Genomic DNA, 14,430 nt, shown 5'->3' with positions numbered 1-14,430 from the left:
CATCTCCCGAGGGCCCGACCAGGCTTCCTCGCAGGCGGCCCGGCCCTGCCTCACGGGGTGCCTGCGCGTGCCTCCCGCCCCTCCCCACCCGCTCCGGTCCGCCTCACCCCACCGCCGGCTTTGTCCGCCAGCCGCGCGGCGGCCCCTCCCCGTTCCCGTCGGCTCCTCCCCGCCCCCTCCGCTGGCCCCACTTCCTCGGCGCAGGCGGCGGGAGCGGACCGGGGACGAAGGGGTTAACCCGGGGCTCTTCCCGGCGCGGAGGGATCCGGAGCCGAGCCGAGCGCGGTGCTGAGGCTGCCTCAGCGAAAAAAATGTCCGCCTGAGGAGACCCACAAGTTCTATTCGGGGGGACCGCCAGCCCGCCCCGGGAGGAAGGGGCGGCCAGGCCCGAAAGCCGCCTCCCCGGCCCGGATCCGAGAGCTCGCGCGGGGCAAAGTGAGCCGAACCGCCGGGCGGTGCAAGGGGAAGCCCGAGCCCGCTCTCCCGGCCAAAGTGAACTTTAATCGAGGTGGTTGGATGCGGAGACGGGGCGGCAGGTAATTGCGGGCCGGTGAGCGGGAGGGGGACGCCGTGGCGGGGCTGGGAGGTGCGGGGCGCCGCCGTGTCCCGGCCGGAGCAGAGGCGCCCCCGGCCCGCGCCCCAACTCCGCACCCCTTTGTACAGAAGCGAACCCGGGGTCCCCTCCAAGTTGGGGAGCGGAGTGGGGGTGGAGGTGAGAGTCGCGGACGGCCAGGCCCGCGGGCGGCGCGCTCGGCCTGCGAGCCCGGCTCAGCGCTCGGCAGGGGCTCCCGGGCGCGCGGGAGAGCGGGCTCTTCGGCTACCGAGCCAGGCTCATTGTTAAGCAGCTCCGGGGTCGGCCGTCCGCAGGCAGGGCAGCAAAAGTGGGAGGAGGCCGAACCGGGGGAGGAGGACGCCGGGCGAGAGCGGGACTAGTTGTCCGTGTTTCTGTTTTCTTTTTAAAAACGTCTCTGGGACGCGCGGGGGATGCTTTCCGACCCCCGGGGCCCGCGGGGGACGTCCGGGCGGCGGCGGCAAGAGACGCGGGCCTGCGAGCGGCGCGTTCCCTGCAACTTGTCAGTTCTATTGTTGCAGAGCCAGTGAGTCACTTCGCTACTCCCCTCGCCGCCGTTCCGCTCCCTGGATGCCCAATCGTCCCTCACCCCGCCCCTGGAGACCCCCGCCCCGGCCGGGCCCCGCGCGTCGGGCACCCGGCGGCGGCGGCGCGGGGTAGGGGGCGCCGGGGAGGGGGCAGGACGGGCTCGGAAACTTGCGGGAGAGGTGACGAGTTGCGGGAGCCCCCGCCTCGCTCCCGGGCCGGGCCGGGGAACGCGTGGATTCACGGACCCGTGCGGGCGCCGGGCTCTCCTGCCCCCTGCCCGCGCGGCGGTGGGGAACGAGGAGGGTATTGGAAGTCAGCCTGGCGCTTTTCCTCTTCCTCTACGCCCCTCTCCATCCCCGAACACACTTTGGGCCTCGGCGGTCTCTGGCTGGTCTCTAGCTGAGCCTCTTTTCTCTGCCTCAGGACCTGTTAAAAGTGGCCGAAGATGAATCCCCAGCAGCAGCGCATGGCCGCTATAGGGACCGACAAGGAGCTGAGCGACCTGCTGGACTTCAGTGCGGTATGAGAGCTCTCCACGGCATCTTGGGGTTCTACTGAGGTTTACAGAAAAAAGAAAAGGGGGAGAGCGACATGGAGACTAAGCAGCGTGAACTCCATCTGCTTTGAGCAGTAGTTCTCAGGGCTGGAGTCCAGCTCCCCCAAGTTGGACACCTGAACTTTGATGTAATGTCTAGACTTGCAGATTTAAAACTTTAATGCCAGAGGGGTCACTTGATTTAACCAGTGAAAAGGAGAACAACTTAGTCTTGAGCTTTGGTTTAGTCACCCTCTGACCCTGATGGTTATTAGGGATTTTGAACTTCATATGAAAAAAGAAAATTGTTTTTTTCTTCAATACTCCTAATCATTTCCTTTCCCAAGATGTGGTATAGTTTATGGTACCTGAACTATGAAACTAGTGAAGGGCTAAAATTTCCTGCCTTTTGGGTTGAACCCTCTTAAGATAAATGTATATGGACTTCACACGTGTATGTGTGTGTAAATGTATACATATTATGAGAAGTGTATGTGTGTATATATGTTTGAAATTTTTTTAACACAGGGAAAAATATAACCTGAAATCAAAGAGCCCATTGCCTTTATTTCTAATGGGTTGAATTTGTTTATTAACTGCTTTTACAAAATGAAGATCATTGACCAAAACTTACCATTTAAACTTAATAATCTCAGAATTTCTCATACAAGTGACGGGATTTTCAGAACAGAAAACAGCCAGTATTTCCAAATAGTGTGAGGAAATAGTATTACCAAGTGTGTTTGCCTTTCTGGATCTGAATGTATATCTATCTCCATTTTTAACTTCTCTCTGAAATACAGTAGCTAGTTGATAACTCTTGATGAACTGTGTTTGCAAGGAGTCTAGCAGAATTTCAGGACTAATAGAAATGTTTGGGTTATTTTGTAGATGTTTTCCCCACCTGTTAATAGTGGGAAAACCAGACCAACGACACTGGGAAGCAGTCAGTTCAGCGGATCAGGTAAGATCATGTCTAAAATCAGAAACTCTTATGTTGGTGTTATGGTATGTTTATGTAGAAAAATATGAAGTGTTTTAGTATGTTTTTTTAATGCCATTCTTTAGCGTCTAGTTAGAACCATCAACAAAAACAACAAGCCCCAAATGTGGGCTGTAGCTCTAAGGATCCATTGACATTTCTTTGAGAATTTCAATGTGACTTTAAAAAATTTTCTTTTCTCTGAATTTTTAAGTTGAAAGTCATCTTGTTTGAGTACAGGTGATTGTGTCATGCTTCTGTATTTTGAAAAGTACAAGAAGAAAATGCTCTTTGGTGTATGTGTGTTTTTTTTTGTTTATATATACATGTGTGTATTTTAAAATTTTTTCTAAATTTTAGCCCATTAGCATTATTAAACCTTTGGAAAAAAAGACTTGGTAAAATAATATTACTTAAAATAGGCATATGAAAACTGAAATTGAGTCAAGCAATAATTAGTAAGGCTTATTTTAAAAGATGGCTATTCCTTTGGAAGTCTGCAGGAAATTAACAATTTTGTAGACAGTTATTTAAAATGTTGCAAATAAATGAATAGCAAGTTAGATTTACTTTCAAATAACACAGATGACTGAATTCTGTCCTACATTCACATTACAGTAGAATAACACTTAGAATAAGTTAAATTCCTCCTCCTACGGTAGTGCTTTGCTCTTTTGATTTACCTCCTGTATATTTATAACTACCTTGCTCCATTATGAATATTTATCCCATATTTCTTAAGAATGCACTTTTTCCTTTATACTCATGATTTAAAAAAATAAATGTTTCAGAAGCTAGGTTCATTCTAGTGTAGAAAAGCTATAATTTTCTGTTTAACTTAGATTATTCCTTAGTGCTCAGAGATGAGAAAAAAATAATGAAAGCCAAGACAGCATCATCCTAAGAAAACCAGCTGTCAAATCTCTAGGCTGAAACTCAATGTATTTCTTTTTGACTGTTGCTTTTTTCTTTCCCCTAATAAAATGATAGCTGATTTCTTAAGTGTGAAAGCAAAACATCAGAAATGGTTAATTTCATAACCAGTTTAACCCTTTATACCACTTTACGTTAAAAAAGTTTCTATTTAAAAATCATACACTACTTGAATTTACTAAAATTCATTTTTAATTATGAAATTACAACTTAAAGGGAAAATATAGCATGTTTTATTTCTCAAATAAGTAAAATAAAAATGTTTTGGATTTTAAATATTCTAAAGCCTAGTATTATTCTTAATCAAAAGACTATCATAAAATGTCAGCCAAACCTCAGCTCTTCTCCCACTTCTGTCTGTTTATTGGTAATTGTTTGGAAAGTCATTGCTTTTTTGGGTTGGGGAGAGAAGGTTATTTGTTAATATAGAAGAAGGCTGTTTTCTCTTTCTTTACTACTGTTTTGAGTACCTGTCAAATTTTGCAGTTGATATACTCAAGAACTTTAAAACTTACTTTGTTGACTACATAGTAGATGCTTAGTATATTTCATTAAATGAGTAATGATATTGCTGTTTCAGATTGGCTTGAATTGCAGAAAATATATGTAACAGACATTGATATCAGGGACATGAGCTTAGAAATTTGCTATTAGAAATACTTTTCTGTTTTTGGAATAATGTCAACTATGTGTTTTTTTTTACTTTTTAAAATTAAAAAGTATGGTGAACTTGATGTGTATTACTAGCATGGCACTGGGGCAGTTGTGGGTCCTTTTTGTAGCATGCATTATACAGATAAAAAATTATTTTTCTACACTGTAGAAGTGTTCATAGTATTTGTTTCTTTGGAGCAGGAAATTTTAAGTTTTAAAACTGTTAGGTTTTGTATCCAATGAAAACGAACTTAAATATTTTTCTGTGCGGTTTTTTTTTAAATTTCAGGAAAAAATTGTAATTAAAAAAAGCTGTGACCTTTAGTAATTCTGAATGGATTTAGCTTTGGGGGAAGGGGAAATTGCAAAGCAATTATTTTATGTGAAAGTATACTGGTAGATATGGCCTTACAGCCGTTTCTTATCTTAAAGGAAACGTTTAAAAGAAATGGGTATGACGGTATTGTTTTACTTACGTATTTTATTGACACTTTAATAATCTTCTGTCCTGATGTCAAAGGATATGTAATACATCCTAATGACTGATTATTTGCAGTATATAAGGAAGGAGCTAAAGATCTGACTTTGCTTTTGAAGACATGACTTAAAGACTAATTACCTTGTTTTTGAAATAACATTTGTAAAATCCCAAGGCTTTGCCTCATGAAAACTGTAAGTGTATAGTATAATTGCCCTTATTGATTGTCCTTTTTGATGCTGACTTAATTTCACTGTAAGTGCTATAGTATGTGATGTTATTTTAAAATCTTATTCTGAATGGAAAATATAACTTATATGATAGCTGACACTTTATCAAAAGTCACCATGGAAAAGGTTAATGTATATTTTCTATTACTTATTTGTCTTGACAATAAGTAATATGTCAAAAAATAAGGCAATAAAAATTAGTCATAATTTTTATTTTTTCAGCGAGGGTGTTAATTTTCTTTGCATTATAATAAGACTGAACTTGTCTACTTGATAGGATATAATCTCTGAGGTATTCTTATTGTGACCTTGAGAGGGGGGCTTCTTTCTGTAGGAGTCAAAGGTGAGGCACTTTATAGGACAACACTGTCCTATTAGAGGAAAGCTTGTTGAAAGGATTGACAGAGTGGAAATAGTTCGGTGTTTAAATCCACTCTCCCCTCCAACTTTAGGTCTTGAGTGTGTAGAACTAAATTGTGATATTTGGCTTAGATTTTAGTAGTTTAAATATTTACATGATAGCTGAAAGATTTCCTTTGTTAGTTTTTGAATCTAAGTCATAAGAGGTGTCCAAAGGAAGTGGGATATATATGTTTTGTAAGTAACTATACGTATTGAGTCTGTCTCTTATATTTCTATCTAGAAAGTTATTTTAGCTACCAAGTAAAGCTTTCACTTTTCTTTGTTCAAATCAGACTTTTGTAACACTATAAATTTCTTGCCGAAGATTTTTGGAAAGAATTACAAGAATTATTTTTCTAGCTCTTAATTTTTAAAAGGAATGCAGGTTTTCATTTTTTGGGTGGTATTTTCATATGTACATATAGACTTTTTGAAAATATTGATATGGGGCAGAAAAATGAATTCTCATTAAATTTATCCCCAGTTTTTTAAATTAAACTTTTTGTTTTGAGATAATTGTAGATTCATACGCAGTTGTAAGAAACAATACAGAGATCCCACTTGCACGTCACCATGCTTCTCACAAGCATACTTGTAAAACTATGGTACAGTATCACAGCTAGGTTTCTGACAGCGATAAAGTCAAGGTACAAGAGCAGTTTCATCATCATGAAGATTCCTGATGTCCTGATGTTTCCCTAATGTAGCTTTATCTATTTTTAAAGTAATTTGAAAAGAAAAAAAGGGAAAAATTAGTCAATACTTACTCACAGATTGCCACAGTGTTACTCAAAATATCAAAAAAGAGAATACCAAAGTTTTACCAATGTATTTTTTAACTGAATTATAAGTATAAGTAGGAGTGGTAATTTTATAAAGGCAAAACTAGGTTTGGGTTTTTCACTTAAGGTATTATAAACTTATGAGTAGGGTATGTTTCATTTTGTGTACCTATCAGTATTGAAATTCGTTGACTACAGTGTGTAATAATACAGACTTACTCAAATTTAATACTGCTACTTGGATAACTGAGCCATGTTAGACATTTGCTTCTGGCAAGCTGTAGTGATCAGGAAGTAACTGCAGAGTCAACAGGCATGTGAAGAAAAATACAATATTTTAGGATAAATATAGTCTATTGTTAAGTTGCTTATTTAAAGTAAAAGTTAAATAGTAAAGGAGTGTTTTTAGAGAATCTGTATATGAAAATATAATCTTAGAAAACAGAAAAATTAGATACAAGATTATAACCATGGGTATTGTGTGTTTTTAGGAGTAGTTCCTATAGTTATTTTAAGTAGTCATGGCTTATAATGGATTTGAAAAGCAGTTTGATTAGGTCACAGTATTTTAGAGGGTTGGTTTTACAGTGAGCCATACCTTTGATTAATTATTATTTCTGTTTTCATTAACAGTTTAAATACAGATTCAACTTTCTGTCTTTTATGTTGTCTTTTTATTTGAGTTTTAAAATCATTCTCTTGGATAGGAAGATAAAAAAGATGAAGATTTCTGTTTTTATTTAGTCACTAAGTTGTGTCTGACTCTTTTGCGACCCCATGGACTGTAGCCTACCAGGCTCCTCTATCCATGTGCTTTCCCAGGCAAAAATACTGGAGTGGGTTGCCATTTCCTTCTCCAGGGAATCTTCCCAACCCAGGGAGCAAACCCCGGGAGCAAACCCATGTCTTCTGCATTAGCAGGCAGATTTTTTTACCTCTGAGTCGCCAGGGAAGCCCAAAGGTGAAGATACTCAACTTTAAATATAAATACAGTTGTTTTCATTTTCACATTTTAGATTTAATGGGGCTATATACAGTAATTTCTTTTTTTATATGTATATTCTTTTTACTTTTTAAATCATTTTTTAAAGTATTTATTTATTTGGGCATTGGGTCTTAACAGTTGCAGCAAGTAGGCTCTTCCTTCGTTGTGGTGCATGGACTCTAGTTGTGGTGCATGGGCTTCAGAGCACTCCGGCTCAGTAGCTGTGGCTCACAGGCTTAGCTGCTCTCTGGCTAGTTCCCAGACAAGGGATTGAACCCGGGTCCTCTGCATTGCAAGGCAGATTCTTAACCACTGGACCATCAGGGAAATCCCAGTAATTTCTTATTAAAGCCAAATAGTCTTTTTTGTTCTTGAACAATTGATAATCATGTGTGGAATGTCATTGTCTGCCTTGTGTTGTCAAAGGCTGGAATAACTTTCCACAAAAGAGTAAAATAACACTATTAGAAAAAGTCTCCTGGAAAAAAAAGTAGTTTTTGGACAGTGTGTGGGATAATTAAAAAAAAAAAATCATATAATAGGACTGCTTTTGTGTATTGCTTGAATATGGTTTTTTGGAAAGGGATGTCGAAATTACTGATCTAATTCTTTTGTGCTTATAGAATAAAATGAAAAGAAGATGAACATTTAAATATATCAGTTAGAAACATTTTCTGCTTTTTTAAATAGTTGAGCCATATTTATCTTAGATTTATCAATTAAACACATTTATTTAGTATTTGCACATCTTGGTATCCTCCTAGCTTTTGGGAAGGTGGCAAATGGAGAAGGATATAGAGAAAAAGGGGAGGCATCTCATTAGATAGATAGATAAGATGTAAAAATACGAGGTAGATAAATATCTGTAACAAAAAATGTCAACAATTGCGCATCAGTGTAGGTTATATTGAGTCCATAAGAATAAGGATGTGCTGAGGAGTGAGGGGACTGGTTTAAAGATAAATCAGAAGTGTTGAATTTAGAGTTGACTTTAAAGGAGATACAAAAAATGAATTAGAGAAGAGAAGAACTGTCTTCCCAAATGTCCTCCTTTTCATTAACAGAGACCTGGAAATGGGAGGCTTGCTTCAAGGTCCTGTGTATACACAATTCAGGGAAAGAGAAACTGATTTTTATTGATGACAACTCCTGTACTCCTAGAGGAGCTCATGTTTATATACTGCATGGGTTCAATTCTAACCATTGCTGTTTATGAGCTGGTGATCTTGGGTATGTTTCTTACCCTTTTTATGCTTCTGTTTCTTACTCTGTAAAAGCCTCATGAGTTGTTACAAGTGTTAGCTGAGTTGATAGAAGTAAAGCTCTAGGAACAGTATCTGGCACATAGTGAACTGTGGTGAAGTGAATTGTTAGTGGTGAGGCAATAAAATAAGGAAAGCATTTACTTACTCAGGAGGCTATTGTGCTAATCTCTGGTGTAAATTTGGACCTGGTATTAGTATAGGAAGTAGGAAGGAAAAATACCAGAAGAAAGGAAAGGATTGACAGAATTTGAAGGATTGGGTTTCTGTAGGTAAGAGAAGTGACTTTTGCAGTTCTGGTGAAACTGGAAGATTGTTGTGCTGGAGGAAAAAAAAAGATATGTTTTGAGCATTTTGATTTTCACATGGCCTGGGACTCTTGCTAATTTAGGGATTTATGAGAAAAGAGTGCTGCAGGATGAGTTAAAGATTTTGGTTTAAAAAAAGCTATTTTCTGCCTATAAAATTAATACATAATCATCATTGAAAAAAGTTAGAACAAAAAAGCAATAGGTGGGGAAAGACATTCATTATTTTACTATCGAGTAGATTTTACAGTTTGATTTATTTCCTTCTAATCTTTTTTTCCCCTGTTGTATGTTTGCAACATTGTGAGCTTACTGATGGTTTCATTTCTTGACCTGCTTTTTTATTTCACATGATGTTATGAATATTATCTCATATTCTTAAAGATTCTTCATTTAGTTTGGTTGCTGAGCTCTTGTGACCCCATGGACTGCAGCACATCAGGCTTCCCCCTGCATCACCAACTCCTGGAGCTTGCTCAAACTCATGTCCATCGAGTTGGTGATGTCATCCAACCATCTCATCCTCTGTTGTCTCCTTCTCCTCCTGCCCTCAGTCTTTCTCAGCATCAGCGTCTTTTCCAGTGAGTCAGTTCTTCACATCAAGTGGCCAAAGTATTGGAGCTTCAACTTCAGCATCAGTCCTTCCAATGAATATTCAGAACTGATTTCATTTAGGATTGACTGGATTGATCTCCTTGCAGTCCAAGGGACTTGCAAGAGTCTTCTCCAATACCACAGTTCAAAAGCATCAAAAAAGATTCTTCATAAACTCCCTTAAAAATTGTTGTATTATTACATGGGATGGATACAGTGTAACTTTTATCAAATAATTTCTCTTACTGCTTGATGCTTCGAGAGTCTGTTGATTTGCTTCTTGGTATTATAAAAAATATGATAGTGAATACCTTTTTGTACATCCATACATTTTTATCCACACTTCCTTTGGTTTCCTTTGGCTAAGAGGTGGAGATTTGGGGTTTTGTTCTTACAAGTTATAATTAAAGCTAAGTGAGTGAATGTATACCCTAGGGAAAGGTCAAGGATTGATGTTAATGGTGGAGTTAAATATATAAAATAGTTACTTTGGCTGATTATTTATTACTTAATAGATGGAGTGTTTGATGACATTGGGTGCAGATTTGTATTTGTATATAATTTGATTGTGTGGTGACTGGAGGGAATTCTTGGCATTCTTTGAGCTGTGCTTGTCGAAATAGAGTGGAATCTAGTTGGATTCTATACATTTCTGATACATCTACTGTTTGTTCTCTGTTTTTTGTTACTTTGGGGTACAAAAGCATCCAAGTGTTACTCTCTGCATTCCATCTTTCAAGTTGTGTGAAGTTCTTCACTTTTTTCCTCTGATGGTGAAGGGAGTGGAGTGAGTCGGCATGATTCTATTTAATGTAGAAAATGTGAGAGAGTCCTTGAATTCTTGGTGTTTTATAAGAGAGGCAGTGTAGTGTAGTGGGAAGAATTGGTATCAGGAGCCAGATGACTGGATTGGAACTTAATAGCTGGGCCCTGGGAAAGTCATTTAAATGATCTGAGCATACTTTTTTCCTTTGTGAAGAGTGAATGATAATGCTTACCTTCAGAATCCATATGAGGATCCAATAAGATCTCTGTATATTGTTTACTACACTGTGCAGCTTCAAAAATGGTAGCTGCCATTTTTATGGTACCCTCTTAAGTAATACTAATGTAATATTCATTATTAATAGTAATAATTATAACCAGTTGTATAGCCAGTGTTGATTGAGCTGTTATCATATGCTAGGTACTGTGCTAAACTGTTTATAAGCATTATCTCATTTTGATTTGGGTAAAATGTGATATTTATGATGGTAGATAGGGTGAAGAAATGCCCATCAAGAACAGCATATCAAAGTTGCTTTTTAGTGCCATAAAATGGTGCCTGTTGTTAAAATTCCAAGAAAATATCAGGCAGAAGAAGAGTTTTGAAAGGTCATTCATTTCAGTTCAGTCACTTAGTCGGGTCTGACTCTTTGTGACCCCATGGACTGCAGCATGTCAGGCTTCCTTGTCCGTCACCAACTTGCTGAAACTAATGTCCATCGAGTTGGTGATGCCATCCAACCATCTCATCCTCTGTCATCCCTGTCTCCCGCCTTCAGTCTTTCCCAGCTTCAGGGTCTTTTCCAGTGAGTCAGTTCTTTGCATCAGGTGGCCAAAGTATTGGAGTTTCAGCTTCAGCATCAGTCCTTCCAATGAATATTCAGGACTGATTTCCTTTAGGATGGACTGGTTGGATCTCCTTGCACTCCAAGGAACTCTCAAGAGTCTTCTCCAACACTGCAGTTCAAAAGCATTGATTCTTTGGCTCTCAGCTTTCTTTATGGTCCAACTCCCATCCATTCATGACCACTGGAAAGACCACAGCTTTGACTAGCTGTGGTTTGTCAGCAAAGTGATGTGCTGATTTTTAGTATGCTGTCTAGGTTGGTCATAGCTTTTCTTCCAAGGAGCAAGCGTCTTTAATTTCATGGCTTCAGTGATTTTGGAGCCCAAGAAAATAAAGTCTGTCACTGTTTCCATTGTTTGCCCATCTATTTATCATGAAGTGATGGGACTGGATGCCACGATCTTAGTTTTTTGAATGTTGAATTTTAAGCCAGCTTTTTCACTCTCCTTTTTCACTTTCATCAAGAGGCTCTTGAGTTCCTCTTCACTTTCTGCCATAAGGCTGGTGTCATCTGCATTTCTGAGGTTATTGATGTTTCTCCTGGCAAACTTGATTCCAGCTGTGCTTATCCAGCCTGGCATTTCGCATGATGTATTCTGCATATAAGTTAAATAAGTAGGGTGACAGTATGCAGCCTTGAGGTATTCCATTCCCGATTTGGAGCCAGTCATTGTTCCATGTCCAGTTCTAACTGTTGCTTCTTGACTTGCATATAGATTTCTCAGGAGGCAGATCAGGTGGTCTGGTATTCCCATCTCTTGAAGAAATTTTCAGAAGTTGTTGTGATCTATACAGTCAAAAGCTTTGGTGTAATCAATAAAGCAGAAGTAGATGTTTTTCTGAAATTCTCTTGCTTTTTTGATGATCCAGCAGATGTTGGCAATTTGATATCTGGTTCTTCTGCCTTTTCAAAATCCAGCTTGAACATCTGGAAATTCACGGCTCACATATTGCTGAAGCCTGGCTTGGAGAATTTTGAGCATTACTTTCCTAGTGTGTGAGATGAATGCAATTGTATTGTGTGGTAGTTTGAACATTCTTTGGCATTGCCCTTCTTTGGGATTGGAACGAAAACTGACCTTTTCCAGTCCTGTAGCCATGGCCACTGCTGAGTTTTCCAAATTTGCTGCCATATTGAATGCAGCACTTTCATAGCATCATCTTTTAGGATTTGAAATAGTGCAACTGGAATTCTATCACCTACACTAGCTTTGTTGTAGTGATGCTTCCTAAGGCCCACTTGACTTTGCATTCCTGTACAATGCGAAGTGCTCTTCAGGCACTCTGTCATTCAGTCAGTTCAGTTCAGTCGCTCAGTCGTGTCCGACTCTCTGCGACCCCGTGAATCGCAGCACGCCAGGCCTCCCTGTCCATCACCAACTCCCGGAATTTACTCAAACTCATGTCCATCGAGTCAGTGATGCCATCCAGCCATCTCATCTTCTGTCGGCCCCTTCTCCTCCTGCCCCCAATCCCTCCCAGCATCAGGGTCTTTTCCAGTGAGTCAACTCTTCGCATGAGGGGGCCAAAGTACTGGAGTTTCAGCTTCAGCATCAGTCCTTCCAATGAACACCCAGGACTGATCTCCTTTAGGATGGACTGGTTGGATCTCCTTGCAGTCCAAGGGACTCTAAAGAGTCATCTCCAACACCACAGTTCAAAAGCATTAATTTTTCAGTGCTCAGCTTTCTTCACAGTCCAACTCGCACATCCATACATGACCACTGGAGAAACCATAACCTTGACCAGGTGGACCTTTGTTGACAAAGTAATGTCTCTGCTTTTTAATGTGCTAGCTAGGTTCCAACCTGTCTCCCAGCTATTCTGTCCTCTCAGGTCACATCATTTTTAATTTATTAATTTATTTAGACTACACTTCACTCTAGAAAAGAAAATTTCAGAGTAATTCTTACACTCGTTCTCACTCTATCATTAGGTGCCTAGTAAAATTACCTTTATTTTTTTTTAGCTGATTTCTTCTTAGTACTATTATTTTATGGACTACATATTGTATAATGCAGAATGATTAACAGAAATGTGTATACTTATTGAAACCCTTTTCCGTGTTAATATCACCACTTGGTTAAAGTGTTTTCTCTATATTCTGTCTCTAGCTGCTTGAAAATTTTCTTTTCTGGAGTGAAGTGTAGTCTAAATAAATTAATAAATTAATAAGTTAAAAATGATGTGACCTGAGAAGATAGAATAGCTGGGAGACAGGTTGGATAGAATGTTAAGAGTCTATGGGATAGAGCTCCTTCACTTTTTTCTTAATGGCAGAGAAGGAGCATAAACTTCCCTGATAGCCTCAAGCAGCACATTTTACATGAGCAGAAGAAATCTTAAAAATCTTCATGTGCATTTTACTTTGTATTGCCTGGCACAGACATATTTGTTGTAATGTAACTTTTAATTAGTCATTGAGTAAAACTGAAGTTGTAGGAAGATTCATTGAGTATAGCTTATTTTTCCTTTTTTTTTTTTTTTTTGGGTATAGCTTATGACATCACCTTCCTCCTGTCTTCCTTTGTATCTTTAGGGGTAGTGGCCAGAGTGGAATGGGATGCAGTCCTATGCTATCCTTTCTTTTGTGAGAAGGCCAGCCTTAGAGTTTCTTCTTTGGCTGTCATTGGTCCTGGATCTTTTCTGGTTGCCACAGAAATCTCTGAAAAAGGATTGTTACACTGGTTGGGGGTGGTTTTGGTAGGGAGGAAATTGTTATTCCATAAGCAGAGCACAGAGAGATTTGTTGTAATATATGTAACTGTCATTTGAACCTCTATTTTCTTTTTCTAGCCAGATCATCCTGTAATTTTTTCGCATACCCTTGACTTGAGAAGAAAATGTATGTTTTTACAGACAGAGCTTTGGTTTTTTAATCCATGTTTAAAATGTGCTCTCACGTGTTCCAGGTTAAAAATGTGCCTCATAAAGACTATGGTGAGTCATCCAAGCTACTGTAAGCTGATTGGGGACTTAAAGATCGAACAGAAATGAAAACGGATTAGGGATTGGTTACTAATTTTTATTGCATTGAATAGTGATTCAGGGATAAAACCTTTAAAATAAAATAACATTTTGAGATAAGGCACAGGACAGAAACACTACCTTTCTTAAGAAACAAAACAAACACTCCCATACCTTATCTTTGGCTATTACAAATGAAAAAAACTGGCTCAAGATGTCATTTTCTCAGATCTATTTCAGATATTAAGAAAGTGCATGAATTTGAACTGAGGGAATACTCTGAATTTGGGAGATTATTCCAGTACTCCAAAGGAAGTCTTTTTGGAAGTAGCCTCCCTCAGAAGCTGTTGATTTGTTTTCTTCTGGTGGTATTGCTGGTGAGCCGTTGTGAGGCTTTAAAATGAGCAGTATTACCTCATGATGACTCTCCCACAGCTTCACTGGTGGTTCATGTAGAGAACGCAGATTGAACTTAATATGATCACACAACTCCAGTCAATGAGCAGCTGCACTGCTGTTCTCAGCAAGAGTTGTGAGTTAGTGGTAGGGTACCACGGGGAACCTTGCTTAGAGGGAATTGTAGTCATCAGCCTCTTGGTCCTGAGGT

The 14,430-nt window shown here is 39.8% G+C and overlaps 1 protein-coding gene across 8 annotated transcripts in view; it reads left to right on the top strand.

Moving 5' to 3' along the window:
- Positions 1–303: 303 nt before the first annotated feature.
- TCF12 (transcription factor 12) overlaps positions 304–14,430 on the top strand; it is a 392,318-nt gene continuing 378,191 nt past the window's right edge. For 2 of the 8 annotated variants that reach the window (XM_043471864.1, XM_043471862.1), the window contains exons 1-3: positions 306–536; positions 1,523–1,619; positions 2,526–2,598. In XM_043471864.1, the coding sequence (XP_043327799.1) occupies positions 1,545–1,619; positions 2,526–2,598 (148 nt within the window). In that variant the 5' untranslated portion in view covers positions 306–536; positions 1,523–1,544. Of the gene's footprint in view, positions 537–972; positions 1,098–1,522; positions 1,620–2,525; positions 2,599–14,430 lie in introns of those variants that run through there. The other 6 variants (XM_043471865.1, XM_043471867.1, XM_043471868.1 and 3 more) reach the window with 6 other exon arrangements.

Source organism: Cervus canadensis, chromosome 6, assembly GCF_019320065.1.
Source record: "Cervus canadensis isolate Bull #8, Minnesota chromosome 6, ASM1932006v1, whole genome shotgun sequence".
NCBI lineage: Eukaryota > Metazoa > Chordata > Mammalia > Artiodactyla > Cervidae > Cervus > Cervus canadensis.
Note: the sequence above shows the minus strand (reverse complement) of the source record. Positions and strands in the feature narration are given on the sequence as shown.